Source organism: Spea bombifrons, chromosome 9, assembly GCF_027358695.1.
Source record: "Spea bombifrons isolate aSpeBom1 chromosome 9, aSpeBom1.2.pri, whole genome shotgun sequence".
Taxonomy (NCBI): domain Eukaryota; kingdom Metazoa; phylum Chordata; class Amphibia; order Anura; family Pelobatidae; genus Spea; species Spea bombifrons.
This window is the reverse complement of record NC_071095.1, coordinates 3,246,551-3,263,625: the sequence shown is the minus strand read 5'-3', so window position 1 is coordinate 3,263,625 and position 17,075 is coordinate 3,246,551. Positions and strand designations below refer to the sequence as shown.

Sequence of the window (17,075 nt, the reverse complement as noted above, 5' to 3'; positions counted from 1 at the left end):
AGAACAAAAAGAAGTGCGTACCTTCTTTGGGCTTTCTTGGCCGGGCAGCTGATCTGTGGTTTTATCACCCAGGAATTCATCTTATACGTTCAGAGGATACAAAAAAAATAATAATGAGGCATACAGCGACTCTCTGAAGACATTTTCTTATCACGATTATATCAAATACCCTTTTTTCTTTTAGAAACACAATCATTTGTCATTACATTCATAAAATCTTATATTTATCTCTCTTAAAAAAATACGATGCTCCAATATACAGTATATATATTTGGATTAAACAGCTGAAATATTAGTATAAGGAGGTTGAACACAAATTAAATGAATAAATGAAAGCAATATTTTATGAGAGTTGACTATTCTCACGGTTCCTGCTGCCTTTTTTTTGTGGTTTTCCCCGCGGGAAGCTGCTCATCCTGCTTTCCGTAGCGACCGGGGCTTACGTCAATCACAAAACCGGTCTATGGTCTATAGGAACAAGACGTATGAGAAAGATAGCGATAAAGATAATTAATCATTTGTCAAGGAAACAAATAACGATGAAGCCATCGTTATTATTATAAATGCTCTGGGAAAACCCTTGGGTCTCATGGAGCTGTGGCTATCAATAAGCGGCCATGTCTATAAAAATAGGGTTTGCGTTCAGAATAAGGTAACAAGTAACACATTATTCAGTCAACGTTCTCCACGGTTGTCTCCAAACATAGCCTCATCTTAGTAGCTTTCGTATTATAATTATTCTTGGTCAATATCAGTCCATGTTATTCCCACATTTGGAACAAATGTCTGTCCCGTTATTTGGAATCAGTGGTAGAACTTTCTTTGGGATCAGAACGGTTCTTGCTTTCTGGATCTGCTGGTTCGACCGCGTTGTCGGGTTGTTCTTTTTCAATTGATTTTTGTTTCTCGCTGGGAGAGGAAAATCCTAACTTTGGAAATTTGAACCATGGCGTTTTTTCTCTTGGCGACGATAATTCTTTTTCTGCTCTGGGATCTTCATCTGTTGGTTCTTCTTGAGCATCCTTGGGGGTTTCAGCTTCATCGACTGATGAGGAAAATCCAATGCTCGGAAACCAAGACAGAAACCTGCTTTGTGGTTTCTGAACCGGTGATTTCTGAACCGGTGATTTCTCTTTCTCGGTTGGTTCTCCGGGTTGCTGCTCAGGCTTTGCCTTTGAATCTTCAGTTCTTGTCACCTCCGACATCATCGAATCTCTAGCTGAAAGGCTTAAATGAAGCTCCTCCGTTTGGTTAAATTGCTTCAATCCAAATTTTACAGACTTCAATCTTGGTACATGGGCAACCGAGGAGACAACTTGGGATGAGTTAATGGTGTCCCTTTTAGACTCCTCGTCATCCCTTTTAACTATTTGAGGATCTGATATGCTTGTTTCCTTGGAAGTGATGATCTCATCCTTTGTTTCGCTGTAATAGGTGGAAACCTGGCTCTGTAGATCCTGTGTATTTATATTGCTTTGAGCTTCAGGCAGTTTGATCTTCAAAAGCGAAAAGCCAAAAGAAGGCGTTTTCGTTTCGGATGAGGAAATCTCATATTGTTTCACAATTTCAGATGAAAAGGCTATAACTTGTCCGGCTACTGTTTGGATTACCTCTGGGGCTTTGAGGTCTCCCGTTACCAGTGTCACTGTCTCTATGTCTCCATCTTGATGTTTTTCACGTTTGAACGTGTCAGGCTCTGCAAATCTTGCTCCGGTCTCTATGGCTGCTGTGCGAGTCGCCTCTTCTTTTCCAGTTACTTCTGTATTTTCTGAAAGGGTGAAATCCTCGGGTTCAGCTATGGCAGCTTTCCCTTCAACTTGATGTCCGGGAAGCTGGCCTTCGCTTTCGTCCTTTACTTCTCTTGAATCAGACTTTGCTTTATCCAGGATATCGGGGGGAGATTGATTAGCTACACAGCTGATAGCCACCGATTCCATCTCTTCCTTTGTTGTTAAATCATATTCTGGAAGCACAAATGTGGACCCTTCGTGACTAGCGGTGGCATCAAAAGGTTCAGCTTCTTCTTGTGGAGCAGAAAGTGACAACGCAGGTACCTTTACCTTTGGAAATGATAATTTAAATTTAGATCTTGATGACTTTATTTTGTTCTCATTGGATTCAGCATTTCCAGAGCTGTCGATTCTCTTTTCGTCATCAACCTTAACGATGGTTGAATTTTCAGGAAGTATTTTCTCATCCGTGTTCTCTTTCTCTGCCTCGGCGCCCTTCTTAATATTTTTAGGTTCCATAGTGTAGATTGCTGGCATTTTGAAAAATGGAAATTCAATCTTGATTTCTTCTTCAAGGTGAAATGCATCAGATTGTTCAAACGTTCCATCAGGAGATAACCTAACCAGTTGAGTTTTTGTGGCCCTCTGGTGTGCATCTGAAGACATATTAACTTCAGTGTCCTCCTTTTTGCTTTCAGATGTTTCTGTCTCTATATCTACCCTACCTGATGGACATTCGCCTGCTTCAGTACCTTTTTGCTCAACATCATGGTGGACAGACTGGTCCATTCCATGAAAATCAGAACCAGGCAAGCTGGCTTCAGATAATTTCTTGTCACTCTCCAGAGAAACATCTTTACGTGACAACTCGTTTTCATTGAGCTCATTTGTCTTATCCAACACATCAACAGATGCTTCTTTCTTTTTTCGGAGACTAAGAGATGGGAATTTAAAAGATGGCAGCTTGAATGGACTCCTATGCTTTTCTTCAGGTGGATGAACCGGATCACCCTTTGCCTTTACTGCGTCCTCGTTACCGGTTTTCATAAAATCATCATCAGTACTGTCCTTTTTATCAGTGATTTTGAATATTGGCTTTTTTGTTTCAAGTTTCTCGGTTGAAGTTGACATCTCAGCACCTTGTTCTTCACTAGAGAAATCCAGCTTTTGCTTGGTATTGTCTTCATATATATAAATGCTTTCTTCAGCGACCTTAATGGTTGGTGTTGAGAACCGAGGAAACACAATTCTGCTTGTTTCAACAACTGGGCTTTTTTGCTGATCAAAATCTGTTGGCACACGAGCTTGAATGGAATCAGAGTGACCTGATGGAGACATTGTCAAAGGAGAATACGCCTCCTTGTCAAGAACCGAAGAGTTAAATGCTTTTTGCAGTTCCAATTTGTTATCACCAGGAGATTTGTCATAATGTGGAGTAGAAATTAAAACTGGCAAGGCAGGAAGATTAGTAAGTTGTTCCTTAGAAAGCTTATGTTTCTTTAAATCTTTCTCCGGAGGAATTTCCATTTGTCTATCCTGATCAATACATTCAGCCAATGCATCTGATTTAAAATAATGATCATCAAAAATCAAATCGGCTGCTTCCTGCGCCGTTTCTTGTTTTTCAAGGTGACCATCAATTTCTTTCTGTGGATCTGCACCGGTATCTATGAAGTTGTCATCTTCATCTGCTATATAAATGCTTTCCTCATGTACTGAAATTGACAACCGGGGAGATTTCATTCTCCTTGCTTTATCGCTAAAGGCCTGTTCTTGAATACTTTCACTTGAAATATTATGTGAATAACTGCCATCGATTTCGGCCTTCACGCCAGATGTCCTGAGGAATGGTATTTTAAACGAAGCCTTTTGTTTCTCGCCTTCCACAGTGGAAATTTCCGGTGTAGCTTCTGTTGTTTCACTCTGTTGATGGGATAGTTGTGCAGCAGATTCTATTTGACTTGTTCCAATTCCTTCTTTTATAATTGCGGTCTCTTGTTTTTCAGGTAGAACTTCCACTTCAATCAGGGATGTTGGAATTTTTACATCAACAATTTCAACTCCCCTTTTCGTTGCAGACGTAGATGTGTCCGGTTTCTCTGAGGATGGTTTTGCTTCCTCTTCAGAGCTTAAAACTCTTGAAACTGTTTTTTCTATCTTTGTAATCTTCTTTCTGTGTCTTTTCTCTTTACCCTTTCCTCGTACAAATTCTTCAGTAGGTGTAACAATGACCTCATATATAATTCCTGTTTCGTCTCCTATGATCTCTTGCGTTTCTTCTTGTATCTCAATTGCTTCATCCTGTCCATCACCACCTTCTTCCTCAACAGACACACTGGTTGCAGTTTTGGTGGTTGTTTGAATTAAAGTAGATGTTGGATGTAGTGAAATTGTAAATTTCTCTTTCTCAGCTTCTGTCTGGTGGAGTTGTTCCACTGATACAGTCTCTGTCTTTACCACTTTCTCCTCAACCTTTACATCTTCTTTGGATATCACTCCCTGATCCTTAACAAGGGAGATGTCGGCTTCATCAGGTTTGGTAAAGATTGGTATTTTTATAGAGGGTATTTTCCACCCCGAAGATTCTTTTGCTTCCTCTACTATATCTGCATCCACAGATGACCCTTCCGGTTTCATTTCTTCTATTTCTCTACTTTCCTCTGGTTTAGTTGAAGGCATCTCAGATGAAATGATTGCAGTTGGTGCTGCTGAAATTTCGGTCTCCTTTTTATCGGTTTCTACTTCTTTTGGGGGAGACACATCTTTAGATTCAATGGTATCAGCTGCCTCCGCTTTAGTTTTGGATTTGCTAAATTGTGGCATTCTGAGTGCTGGGAATGGTATTTTCCGTTCAATGGACTCCTTTTCTTCCTCATCAATATCCTTTTTATGCAATACTGTCAGATCTTCTTTTTTGAGGTCAGTTATCTTTTCAGTCACCTCTTTTGAAATTATTAATTCACTTTCTGTTTGAGTGATTATTTCATGGGAGTCACCGGCATCAATTTCTGTCTTGTCTTCAGATGTGCTGAGGAATGGTATTTTAAATGAAGGGAATGATACTTTCCACCCTGATGGTTCTTCTCCTTCTACTCTTTGCTTCTCACCTTCCACAGTGGAAATTTCCAGCGTAGATTCTATTGTTTCGCTCTGTTGATGAGTTAGTTGTGCAGCAGATTCCAATTGACTTATTTCAGTAAACTCTTTTACAATTTCTGTGTCTTGTTTTTCAGGTAGAACTTCCACTTCAATTTGCGGTGTTGGAATTTTTTCATCAAAAATCTCAACCTCCGTTGTCATTTCAGACGTTGATGTATCCGGTGTCTCTGAGGATGGTTTTGCTTCCTCTCCTGGGCTTAAAACTCTTGTAACTGTTTTTTCTATCTTTGTAATCTTCTTTCTGTGTCTTTTTGCTTTATCCTTTCCTTGTACAAATTCTTCAGTAGGTGTAACAATGACCTCGTATATGGTTCCTGTTTCGTCTCCTATGATCTCTAGGCTTTGTTCTTGTATCTCAATCGCTTCATCCTGTCCATCACCACCTTCTTCCTGAACAGACTCGCTGGTTGTAATTTTGGTGGTTGTTTGAATAAAAGTAGATGTTGGATGTAGTGAAATTGTGAATTCCTCTTTCTCAGCTTCTGTCTGGTGGAGTTTTTCCACTAATACAGTCTCTGTCTTTATCACTTTCTCCTCAACCTTAACATCTTCTTTGGATGCCACTTCCTGATCCTTATCAAGAGAGGTGTCGACTTCATCAGGTTTGGCGAAGAATGGTATTTTTATAGAGGGCAACTGTACTTTCCTCAAAGATTCTTTTCCTTCTTCTGCTATGTCTGCATCCACAGATGACTCGTCTGGTCTCATTTCTTCTATTTCTCTACTTTCCTCTGGTTTAGTTGAAGACAGTTCAGATGAAATGATTGCAGTTGGTGCTGTTGAAATTTCTGTCCCCTTTTTATCGGTTACTACTACTTCTTTTGGCGGAAAGAAATCTTGGGATTCTGTGGTATCAGCTGCCTCTTCTTTAATCACAGACTTGCTAAATTGTGGCATTATGAAGGCTGGGAATTGTATTTGACGTCCTATGGACTCCTTTTCTTCCTCATCAATATCCGTTTCAGTCACCACTTTTGAAATTGTTAATTCACTTTCTGTTTGAGTGATTATTTCTTGGGAGTCATCGTCATCGATTTCTTCCTTCACTTCAGATGTGCTGAGGAATGGTATTTTAAATGAAGGGAATGACACTTTCCACCCTGATGGTTCTTCTCCTTCTGCTCTTTGTACTTCACCTTCCACAGTGGAAATTTCCAGCGTTGCTTCTATTGTTTCACTCTGTTGATGGGATAGTTCTGCAGCAGATTCCAAATGAATTGTTTCAATTAAATCTGTTGACATTTCTGTCTCTTGTTTTTCAGTTAGAACTTCCACTTCAATCTGCGGCGTTGGAATTCTTTCGTCAACAATCTCAACTCCCCTTTTTGTTTCAGACATTGATGTATCCGGTTTCTCTGAGGATGGTTTTGCTTCTTCTTCTGGGCATAAAACTCTTGTAACTGTTTTTTGTATCTTTGTAATCTTCTTCCTGTGTCTTTTCTCTTTACTCTTTCCTTGTACAAATTCTTCAGTAGGTGTAACAATGACTTTGTAAACCGTCCCTGTTTCATCTTCTGGAAGCTCTTGACTTTCTTCTTGTATCTCAATTGCTTCATTCTTTCCATCACCACCTTCTTTCTCACCACCTTCTTTCTCAACAGACTCGCTGGTTGTAGTTTTGGTGGTTGTTTGAATAAAAGTAGATGTTGGATGTAGTGAAATTGTAAATTCCTCTTTTTCAGCTTCTGTCTGGTGGAGTTGTTCCACTGATACAGTCTCCGTCTTTATCACTTTCTCCTCATCCTTAACATCTTTTTTTGATATAACCCCCTGATCCTTAACAAGGGATGTGTCGGCTTCATCAGGTTTGGCAAACAATGGTATTTTTATAGAGGGCAACTGTATTTTCCACCCTGAAGATTCTTTTGCTTCTTCTGCTATGTCTGCATCCACAGATGACTCGTCTGGTTTTCTTTCTCTACTTTCCTCTGGTTTAGATGAAGACATCTCAGATGAAGTGATTGCAGTTGGTCCAATGGCCTCTATTTCTTCCTTAATAATATACTTTTCATACAATTGTGTTGCATCTTCTTTTTTGATGTCAGTTATCTTTTCAGTCACCTCTTTTGATATTATTAATTCATGTTCTGGTTGAGTAATTATTACTTGGGAGTCACCGTCATCAGTTTCAGTCTTTACGTCAGATGTGCTGAGGAACGGTATTTTAAATGAAGGGAATGACACTTTCCACACTGATGGTTCTTCTCCTTCTGCTCTTTGTACCTCGCCTTCCACCGTAGACATTTCCGGTGTTGCTTCTGTTGTTTCACTCTGTTGATGGGATAGTTGTGCAGCAGATTCCAAATGAATTGTTTCAATTAACTCTGTTGAAATTTCTGTCTCTTGGTTTTCAGGTAGAACTTCCACTTCAATCAATGATGTTGGAATTTTTACATCAACAATTTCAACTCCCCTTTTTGTTTCAGACGTAGATGTGTCCGGTTTCTCTGAGGATGGTTTTCCTTCCTCTCCTGGGCTTAAAACTCTTGTAACTGTTTTTTCTATCTTTGTAATCTTCTTCCTGTGTCTTTTCATTTTACCCTTTCCTTGTACAAATTCCTCAGTAGGTGTAACAATGACCTCATATATAATTCCTGTTTCATCTCCTGTCAGCTCTTGGCTTTCTTCTTGTATCTCAATTGCTTCATCAGGTCCATCACCACCTTCTCCCTCAACAGACACGCTGGTTGTAGTTTTGGTGTTTGTTTCAATAAACGTAGATGTTGGATGTAGTGAAATTATAAGTTCCTCTTTCTCAGCTTCCATCTTGTAGGGTTTTTCCACTGATACAGTCTCTGTCTTTATCAACTCAACCTTAACATCTTCTTTGGATATCACTACCTGATCCTTATCAAGAGAGGTTCCTGTTTCATCAGGTTTGGTAAAGAATGGTATTTTTATAGAGGGTAACTGTATTTTCCACCCTAAAGATTCTTTTGCTTCTTCTGCTATATCTGCATCCACAGACGACTCGTCTGGTATCTTTTCAGCTATTTCTCTACTTTCCTCTGGTTTCGTTGAAGACATCTCCGATGAAGTGATCACAGTTTGTGCTGTTGAAATTTCTGTCTCCTTTTCATCAGTTACTACTTCTTTTGGGGGAGACACATCTTGGGATTCAATGGTATCGGCCTCCTCCGCTTTAGTTTCGTATTTGCTGAATTGTGGCATTCTGAGGGCTGGGAATTTTATTTGCCATCCAATAGACTCCTTTTCCTCACCAATATTCTTTTCATTCAATTCTGTTAGATTTTCTTTTTTGAGGTCAGCCATCTTTTCAGTCACTTCTTTCGAAACTGGTAGTTCACTTTCTGGTTGAGTGATTATTTCTTGGGAGTCACCGCCATCAATTTCTTCCTTCACGTCAGATGTGCTGAGGAATGGTATTTTAAGTGAAGGCAATGACACTTTCCACCCTGATGGTTCTTCTCCTTGTACACTTTGTACCTCGCCTTCCACAGGGGAAATTTCCGGTGTAGCTTCTCTTGTCTCGCTCTGTTGATGGGATAGTTGTGCAGCAGATTCCAATTGACTTGTTTCAATCAACTCTTTTACAGTTTCTGTCTCTTGTTTTTCAGATAGAACTTCCACTTCAATCTGCAGAAGTTTTTCATCAACAATCTCAGCTTCCATTTTCGTTTCAGACGTAGATGTGTCCGGTTTCTCTGAGGATGGTTTTGCTTCCTCTTCTGGGCTTAAATCTCTTGTAACTGTTTTTTCTATCTTTGTAATCTTCTTTCTGTGTCTTTTCACTTTACTCTTTCCTCGTACAAATTCTTCAGTAGGTGTAACAATGACCTCGTATCTCGTTCCTGTTTCATCTCCTATGATCTCTTGCCTTTCTTCTTGTATCTCAATTTCTTCATCCTGTCCATCACCACCTTCTTCCTCAACAGACACGCTGGTTGTAGTTTTGGTGGTTGTTTGAATAAAAATAGTTGTTGGATGTAATGAAATTGTTAATTCCATTTTCTCAGCATCCATCTCCTGGGTTTTTCCAACTGATACAGTCTCTGTCTTTATCACCGTCTCCTCAACCTTAATGTCTTCTTTGGATGCTACTTCCTGATCCTTAACAAGGTTGGTGTCAGCTTCATCAGGTTTGGCGAAGAATGGTATTTTTATAGAGGGTAACTGTATTTTCCACCCCGAAGATTCTTTTGCTTCCTCTGCTATGTCTGCATCCACAGATGACCCTTCTGGTTTCCTTTCTTCTATTTGTCTACTTTTCTCACCTTCCACAGTGGAAATTTCCATTGTTGCTTCTGTTTCACTCTGTCGATGGGATACTTCTGCAGCAGCTTTCAATTGACTTGTTTCAATTACCTCTTTTATAATTTCTGTCTCTTGTTTTTCAGATAGAACTTCCACTTCAATCTGGGGTGTTAGAATTTTTTCATCAACAATTTCAATTTCCATTTTCTTTTCAGATGTTGAGGTTTCCGGTTTCTCGGAGGATGGTTTTGCTTCCTCTTCTGGGCTTAAAACGCTTGTAACTGTTTTTTGTATCTTTGTAATCTTCTTTCTGTGTCTTTTCCCTTTATCCTTTCCTTGTACAACTTCTTCAGTAGGTATAACAATGGCCTCGTATGTTGTTCCTGTTTCATCTATCAACTCTTGGCTTTCCCATTGTATCTCAATTGCTTCATCCTGTTCATCACCTTCTTCCTCTACAGACACGCTGGTTGTAGTTTTGGTGGTTGTTTGAATAAAACTAGATGTTGGACGTAGTGAGATTGTTAATTCCTCTTTTTCAGCTTCTGTCTTGTGAGATTTTTCCACTGATACAGTCTCTGTCTTTATCACTTTCTCCTCAACCTTACCATCTTCTTTGGATATCACTCCCTGATCCTTAACAAGGGATGAGTCAGCTTCATCAGGCTTGGCAAAAAGTGGTATTTTTACAGGGGGCAACTGTATTTTCCTCAAATATTGTATTACTTCTTCTGTGATGTCTACATCCACAGATGACTCAACTGGTCTCATTTCTTCTATTTCTCTACTTTCCTCTGGTTTAGTTGAAGGCATCTCAGATGAAGTGATTGCAGTTGGTGCTATTGAAATTTCTGTCCCTTTTTTATCGGTTTCTACTTCTTTTGGGAGAGACACATCTTTAGATTCAGTGGTATCAGCTGCCTCCGCTTTAGTTTCGGATTTGCTAAATTGTGGCATTATGAGTGCTGGGAATTGTATTTTCCGTTCAATGGACTCCTTTTCTTCCTCGCCAATATCCTTTTTAGGCAATACTGTCAGATCTTCTTTTTTGAGGTCAGTTATCTTTTCAGTCACCTCTTTTGTTATTATAAATTCATGTTCCGGTTGAGTGATTATTTCTTGGGAGTCATCGTCATCGATTTCTGTCTTCACGTCAGATGTGCTGAGGAATGGTATTTTAAAAGAAGGGAATGAGACTTTCCACCCTGAGGGATCTTCTCCTTCTACTCTTTGTACCTCGCCTTCCACAGTGGAAATTTCCATTGTTGCTTCTATTGTTTCGCTCTGTTGATGAGTTAGTTGTGCAGCAGATTCCAACTGATTTGATTCAATTACCTCTTTTATAATTCCTGTCTCTTGTTTTTCATGTAGAACTTCCACTTCAATCTGGGGTGTTGCAATTTTTTTATCAACAATCTCAACCTCCATTTTCGTTGTAGATGTAGATGTTTCCGGTTTCACTGAGGATGGTTTTGCTTCCTCTTCTGGGCTTAAAACTCTTGTAACTGCTTTTTCTATCTTTGTAATCTTCTTTCTGTGTCTTTTAACTTTACCTTTTCCTTGTACAAATTCTTCAGTAGGTGTAACAATGACTTCGTATATGGTTCCTGTTTCACCTCCTATGATCTCTTGTCTTTCTTCTTGTATCTCAATAGCTTCATTCTGTCCATCACCACCTTCTTTCTCAACAGACACGCTGGTTGTAGTTTTGGTGGTTGTTTGAATAAAAGCAGATGTTGGTTGTAGTGAAATTGTAAATTCCTCTTTTTCAGCTTCTGTCTGGTGGGGTTTTTCCACTGATACAGTCTCTGTCTTTATCAACTCAACCTTTACATCTTCTTTGGATATCACTACCTGATCCTTATCAAGAGAGGTTCCTGTTTCATCAGGTTTGGTAAAGAATGGTATTTTTATAGAGGGTAACTGTATTTTCCACCCTAAAGATTCTTTTGCTTCTTCTGCTATATCTGCATCCAAAGACGACTCGTCTGGTATCTTTTCTGCTATTTCTCTACTTTCCTCTGGTTTCGTTGGAGACATCTCCGATGAAATGATCACAGTTTGTGCTGTTGAAATTTCTGTCTCCTTTTCATCAGTTACTACTTCTTTTGGGGGAGACACATCTTGGGATTCAATGGTATCAGCTGCCTCCGCTTTAGTTTCGGATTTGCTAAATTGTGGCATTCTGAGGGCTGGGAATTTTATTTGCCATCCAATGGACTCCTTTTCCTCACCAATATTCTTTTCATTCAATTCTGTCAGATTTTCTTTTTTGAGGTCAGCCATCTTTTCAGTCACTTCTTTCGAAACTGGTGGTTCACTTTCTGGTTGAGTGAATATTTCTTGGGAGTCAGTTTCTGCCTTCACGTCAGATGTGCTGAGGAATGGTATTTTAAGTGAAGGCAATGACACTTTCCACCCTGATGGTTCTTCCCCTTGTACACTTTGTACCTCGCCTTCCACAGGGGAAATTTCCAGTGTAGCTTCTATTGTTTCACTCTGTTGATGGGATAGTTGTGCAGCAGATTCCAATTGACTTGTTTCAATCAACTCTTTTACAGTTTCTGTCTCTTGTTTTTCAGATAGAACTTCCACTTCAATCTGCAGAAGTTTTTCATCAACAATCTCAGCTTCCATTTTCGTTTCAGACGTAGATGTGTCCGGTTTCTCTGAGGATGGTTTTGCTTCCTCTTCTGGGCTTAAAACTCTTGTAACTGTTTTTTCTATCTTTCTTATCTTCTTCCTGTGTCTTTTCTCTTTACTCTTTCCTCGTACAAATTCTTCAGTAGGTGTAACAATGACCTCGTATCTCGTTCCTGTTTCATCTCCTATGATCTCTTGCCTTTCTTCTTGTATCTCAATTTCTTCATCCTGTCCATCACCACCTTCTTCCTCAACAGACCTGCTAGTTGTAGTTTTGGTGGTTGTTTGAATAAAAGTAGTTGTTGGATGTAGTGAAATTGTTAATTCCATTTTCTCAGCATCCATCTCCTGGGTTTTTCCAACTGATACAGTCTCTGTCTTTATCACCGTCTCCTCAACCTTAATGTCGTCTTTGGATGCTACTTCCTGATCCTTAACAAGGCTGGTGTCAGCTTCATCAGGTTTGGCGAAGAATGGTATTTTTATAGAGGGTAGCTGTATTTTCCACCCCGAAGATTCTTTTGCTTCCTCTGCTATGTCTGCATCCACAGATGACCCTTCTGGTTTCCTTTCTTCTATTTGTCTACTTTTCTCGCCTTCCACAGTGGAAAAGTCCATTGTTGCTTCTGTTTCACTCTGTTGATGGGATACTTCTGCAGCAGCTTTCAATTGACTTGTTTCAATTACCTCTTTTATAATTTCTGTCTCTTGTTTTTCAGATAGAACTTCCACTTCAATCTGGGGTGTTAGAATTTTTTCATCAACAATTTCAATTTCCATTTTCTTTTCAGATGTTGAGGTTTCCGGTTTCTCGGAGGATGGTTTTGCTTCCTCTTCTGGGCTTAAAACTCTTGTAACTGTTTTTTGTATCTTTGTTATCTTCTTTCTGTGTCTTTTCTCTTTATCCTTTCCTTGTACAAATTCTTCAGTAGGTGTAACAACGACCTCGTATGTCGTTCCTGTTCCATCTCCTGTCAGCTCTTGGCTTTCTTCTTGTATCTCAATTGCTTCATCCTGTCCATCACCACCTTCTTCCTCAACAGACACGCTGGTTGTAGTTTTGGTGGTTGTTTGAATAAAAGTCGGTGTTGGACGTAGTGAGATTGTTAATTCCTCTTTTTCAGCTTCTGTCTTGTGAGATTTTTCCACTGATACAGTCTCTTCCTTTATCACTTTCTCCTCAACCTTACCATCTTCTTTGGATATCACTCCCCGATCCTTAACAAGGGATGAGTCAGCTTCATCAGGCTTGGCAAAAAGTGGTATTTTTATAGGGGGCAACTGTATTTTCCTCAAATATTGTATTACTTCTTCTGTGATGTCTACATCCACAGATGACTCAACTGGTCTCATTTCTTCTATTTCTCTACTTTCCTCTGGTTTAGTTGAAGGCATCTCAGATGAAGTGATTGCAGTTGGTGCTGTTGAAATTTCTGTCTCCTTTTTATCGGTTTCTACTTCTTTTGGGGGAGACACATCTTTAGATTCAATGGTATCGGCTGCCTCCGCTTTAGTTTCGGATTTGCTAAATTGTGGTATTCTGAGTGCTGGGAATGGTATTTTCCGTTCAATGGACTCCTTTTCTTCCTCGCCAATATCCTTTTTAGGCAATACTGTCAGATCTTCTTTTTTGAGGTCAGTTATCTTTTCAGTCACCTCTTTTGTTATTATAAATTCATGTTCCGGTTGAGTGATTATTTCTTGGGAGTCATCGTCATCGATTTCTGTCTTCACGTCAGATGTGCTGAGGAATGGTATTTTAAAAGAAGGGAATGACACTTTCCACCCTGATGGTTCTTCTCCTTCTGCTCTTTGTACCTCGCCTTCCACAGTGGAAACTTCCATTGTTGCTTCTATTGTTTCGCTCTGTTGATGAGTTAGTTGCGCAGCAGATTCCAACTGACTTGATTCAATTACCTCTTTTATAATTCCTGTCTCTTGTTTTTCAGGTAGAACTTTCACTTCAATCTGGGGTGTTGCAATTTTTTTATCAACAATTTCAACCTCCATTTTCGTTTCAGACGTTGATGTATCCGGTGTCTCTGATGATGGTTTTGCTTCCTCTTCTGGGCTTAAAACTCTTGTAACTGTTTTTTCTATCTTTGTAATCTTTTTCCTGTGTCTTTTAACTTTACCTTTTCCTTGTACAAATTCTTCAGTAGGTGTAACAATGACTTCGTATATGGTTCCTGTTTCATCTCCTATGATCTCTTGTCTTTCTTCTTGTATCTCAATAGCTTCATTCTGTCCATCACCACCTTCTTCCTCAACAGACACGCTGGTTATAGTTTTGGTGGTTGTTTGAATAAAAGTAGATGTTGGATGTAGTGAAATTGTAAATTCTTCTTCACCAGCTTCTGTCTGGTGGGGTTGTTCCACTGATACAGTCTCTGTCTTTATCACTTTCTCCTCAACCTTAACATCTTCTTTGGATATCACTCCCTGATCCTTAAAAAGGGAGATGTCAGCTTCATCAGGTTTGGCGAAGAATGGTATTTTTATAGAGGGTAACTGTATTTTCCACCCCGAAGATTCTGTTGCTTCTTCTGCTATGTCTGCACCCACAGATGACTCGTCTGGTTTCATTTCTTCTACTTCTCTACTTTCGTCTGGTTTAGAAGAAGACATCTCAGATGAAGTGATTGCAGTTGCTACTGTTGAAATTTCTATCTCGTTTTTATCGGTTACTACTTCTTCTTTTGGAGGTAAACCTTCTTGGGATTCAATGGTATCAGCTGCCTCTTCTTTAGTTTCCGATTTGCTAAATTGTGGCATTCTGAGTGTTGGGAATTGTATTTGTTGTCCAATGGACTCCTTTTCTTCTTCACCAATATCCTTTTCATGCAATACCGTCAGATCTTTTTTGAGGTTCATTATCTTTTCTGTTGTTTCACATTGTTGATGGGATAGTTGTGCAGCAGATTCCAATTGACTTGACTCAAATAACTCTGTTGAAATTCCAGTATCTTGTTTTTCAGGTAGAACTTCCACTTCAATCTGGGGTGTTACAATTTTTTCATCAACAATCTCAGCTTCCACTTTTGTTTCAGACGTTGATGTTTCCGGTTTCTCTGAGGATGGTTTTGCTTCCTCTTCTGGGCTTAAAACTCTTGTAAATGTTTTTTCTCTCTTTGTAATCTTCTTCCTGTGTCTTTTCTCTTTTCTTTGTTCAAATTCTTCTTTAGGTGAAACAATGACCTCGTATCTCGTTTCTGTTTCATCTCCTGTTAGCTCTTGCCCTTCTTGTATCTCAATTGCTTCATCCCGTCCATCACTACCTTCTTCCTCAACAGACAGGCTGGTTGCAGTTTTGGTGGTTGTTTGAATAAAAGTAGATGTTGGACGTAGTGAAATTGTAAATTTTTCATTCTGAGCTTCCATCTTGTGGGTTTTTTCTACTGATACAGTCTCTGTCTTTATAACTGTATCTTCAACCTTAACATCTTCTTTGGATATCGCTCCCGGATCCTTAACAAGGTAGATATCAGCTTCATCAGGTTTGGAAAAGAATGGTATTTTTGTGGAGGGTAACTGTATTTTCCACCCTGAAGATTCTTTTGCTTCTTCTGCTATGTCTGCATCCACAGATGACCTGTCTGGTTTTATTTCTTTACTTTCCTCTGGTTTAGATGAAGGCATCTCCGATGAAGTGCTTGCAGTTTGTGCTGTGGAAATTTTTGTCTCTTTTTTATCGGTTACTACTTCTTTTGGGGGAGACACATCCTGGGATTCAATGGTTTCAGCTGCCTCCTCTTTAGTTTCAGATTTGCTAAATTGTGGCATTCTGAGTGTTGGGAATTGTATTTTCTGTTCAATGGACTCCTTTTCTTCCTCATCAGTATCCTTTTTAGGCAATTCTGTCAGCTCTTCATTTTTGAGGTCAGTTATCTTTTCAGTCAGCTCTTTCGAAATTGTTAATTCATGTTCTGTTTGAGTGATTATTGAGTCAGCACCATCAATTTCTGGCTTGTCTTCAGTTGTGGTAAGGAATGGTATTTTAAATGATGGCAATGAAACTTTAAACCCTGACGGTTCTTCTCCTTCTGCTCTTTGTACCTCGCCTTTTAGATTTGAAATTTCCAGGGTTGCTTCTGTTGTCTCGCTCTGTTGATGGGATAGTTGTGCAGCAGCTTCCAACTGACTTGTTTCAATCACCTCTTTTATAATGTCTGTCTCTTGTTTTTCAGATAGAATTTCTACTTCAATCTGTGATGTTGGAATTTTTTCGTCAACAATCTCAACTCCCTTTTTCATTTCAGACGTAGATGTGTCCGGTTTCTTTGAGGATGGTTTTCCTTCTTCTTCTGGGCTTAAAATTTTTGTGACTGTTTTTTCTATCTTTGTAATCTTCTTTCTGTGTCTTTTCTCTTTTCTTTGTTCAGATTCTTCAGTAGGTGTAACAATAACTTCGTATATCATTCCTGTTTCATCTCCTATCAGCTCTTGGCTTTCTTGTTTTATCTCAATTGCTTCATCCTGTCCATCACCACCTTCTTCCTCAACAGACTCGCTGGTTGTAGTTTTGGTGGTTGTTTGAATAAAAGCAGATGGTGGACGTATTGAAATTGTAAATTTTTCATTCTGTGCTTCCATCTTGTGGCTTTTTTCTACTGATACAGTCTCTGTCTTTATAATTGTTTCTTCAACCTTTACATCTTCTTTGGATATCACTCCCTGATCCCTATCAAGGGAGGCATCCGATTCATCAGGTTTGGCCAAGAGTGGTATTTTTGTAGAAGGTAAATGTATTTTCCTCAAACATTCTTTTGCTTCTTCTGCTATGTCTGCATCCATAGATGACTCATCTGGTTTCATTTCTTCTACTTTTCTACTTTCCTCTGGAATAGTTGAAGTTATCTCAGATGATGTGATAGCAGTTAAAATTTCTGTCACCTTTTTATCAGTTACTACCTCTTTTGGGGGAGACACATCTTGTGATTCAATGGTATCAGCTGCCTCCGCTTTAGTTACAGATTTGCTAAATTGTGGGATTGTGAGTGCTGGGAATTGTATTTGCTGTCCAATGGATTCCTTTTCTTCCTCACCAATATCCTTTTCTTGCAGTAGTGTTGCATCTTCTTTTTTGAAGTCAGTTATCTTTTCAGTTATCTCTTTTAAAATGAATTCACGTTCTGGTTGAGTGATTATTTCTTGGGAGTCACCGCCATCGATTTCTGCCTTGTCTTCAGATGTGCTGAGGAATGGTATTTTAAATGAAGGGAATGAAACTTTCCACCCCGATGGTTCTTCTTCTGCTCTTTGTACCTCGCCTTCCACAGTGGAAATTCCCGGTGTGGCTTCTGTTGTTGCACTCTGTTGATGGGATAG

General features: G+C 39.3%; 1 protein-coding gene across 1 annotated transcript in view; it reads right to left on the bottom strand.

Moving 5' to 3' along the window:
- Window positions 1–794: 794 nt before the first annotated feature.
- The window catches only part of LOC128505110 (titin-like), a 44,931-nt gene continuing 28,650 nt past the window's right edge, over window positions 795–17,075 (bottom strand). The window contains exons 9-10 of the mRNA XM_053475411.1: window positions 9,125–12,338; window positions 795–8,341 (exon numbers count right to left, since the gene is read on the bottom strand). Of these exons, the coding sequence (XP_053331386.1) occupies window positions 795–8,341; window positions 9,125–12,338 (10,761 nt within the window). The remainder of the gene's footprint in view (window positions 8,342–9,124; window positions 12,339–17,075) is intronic.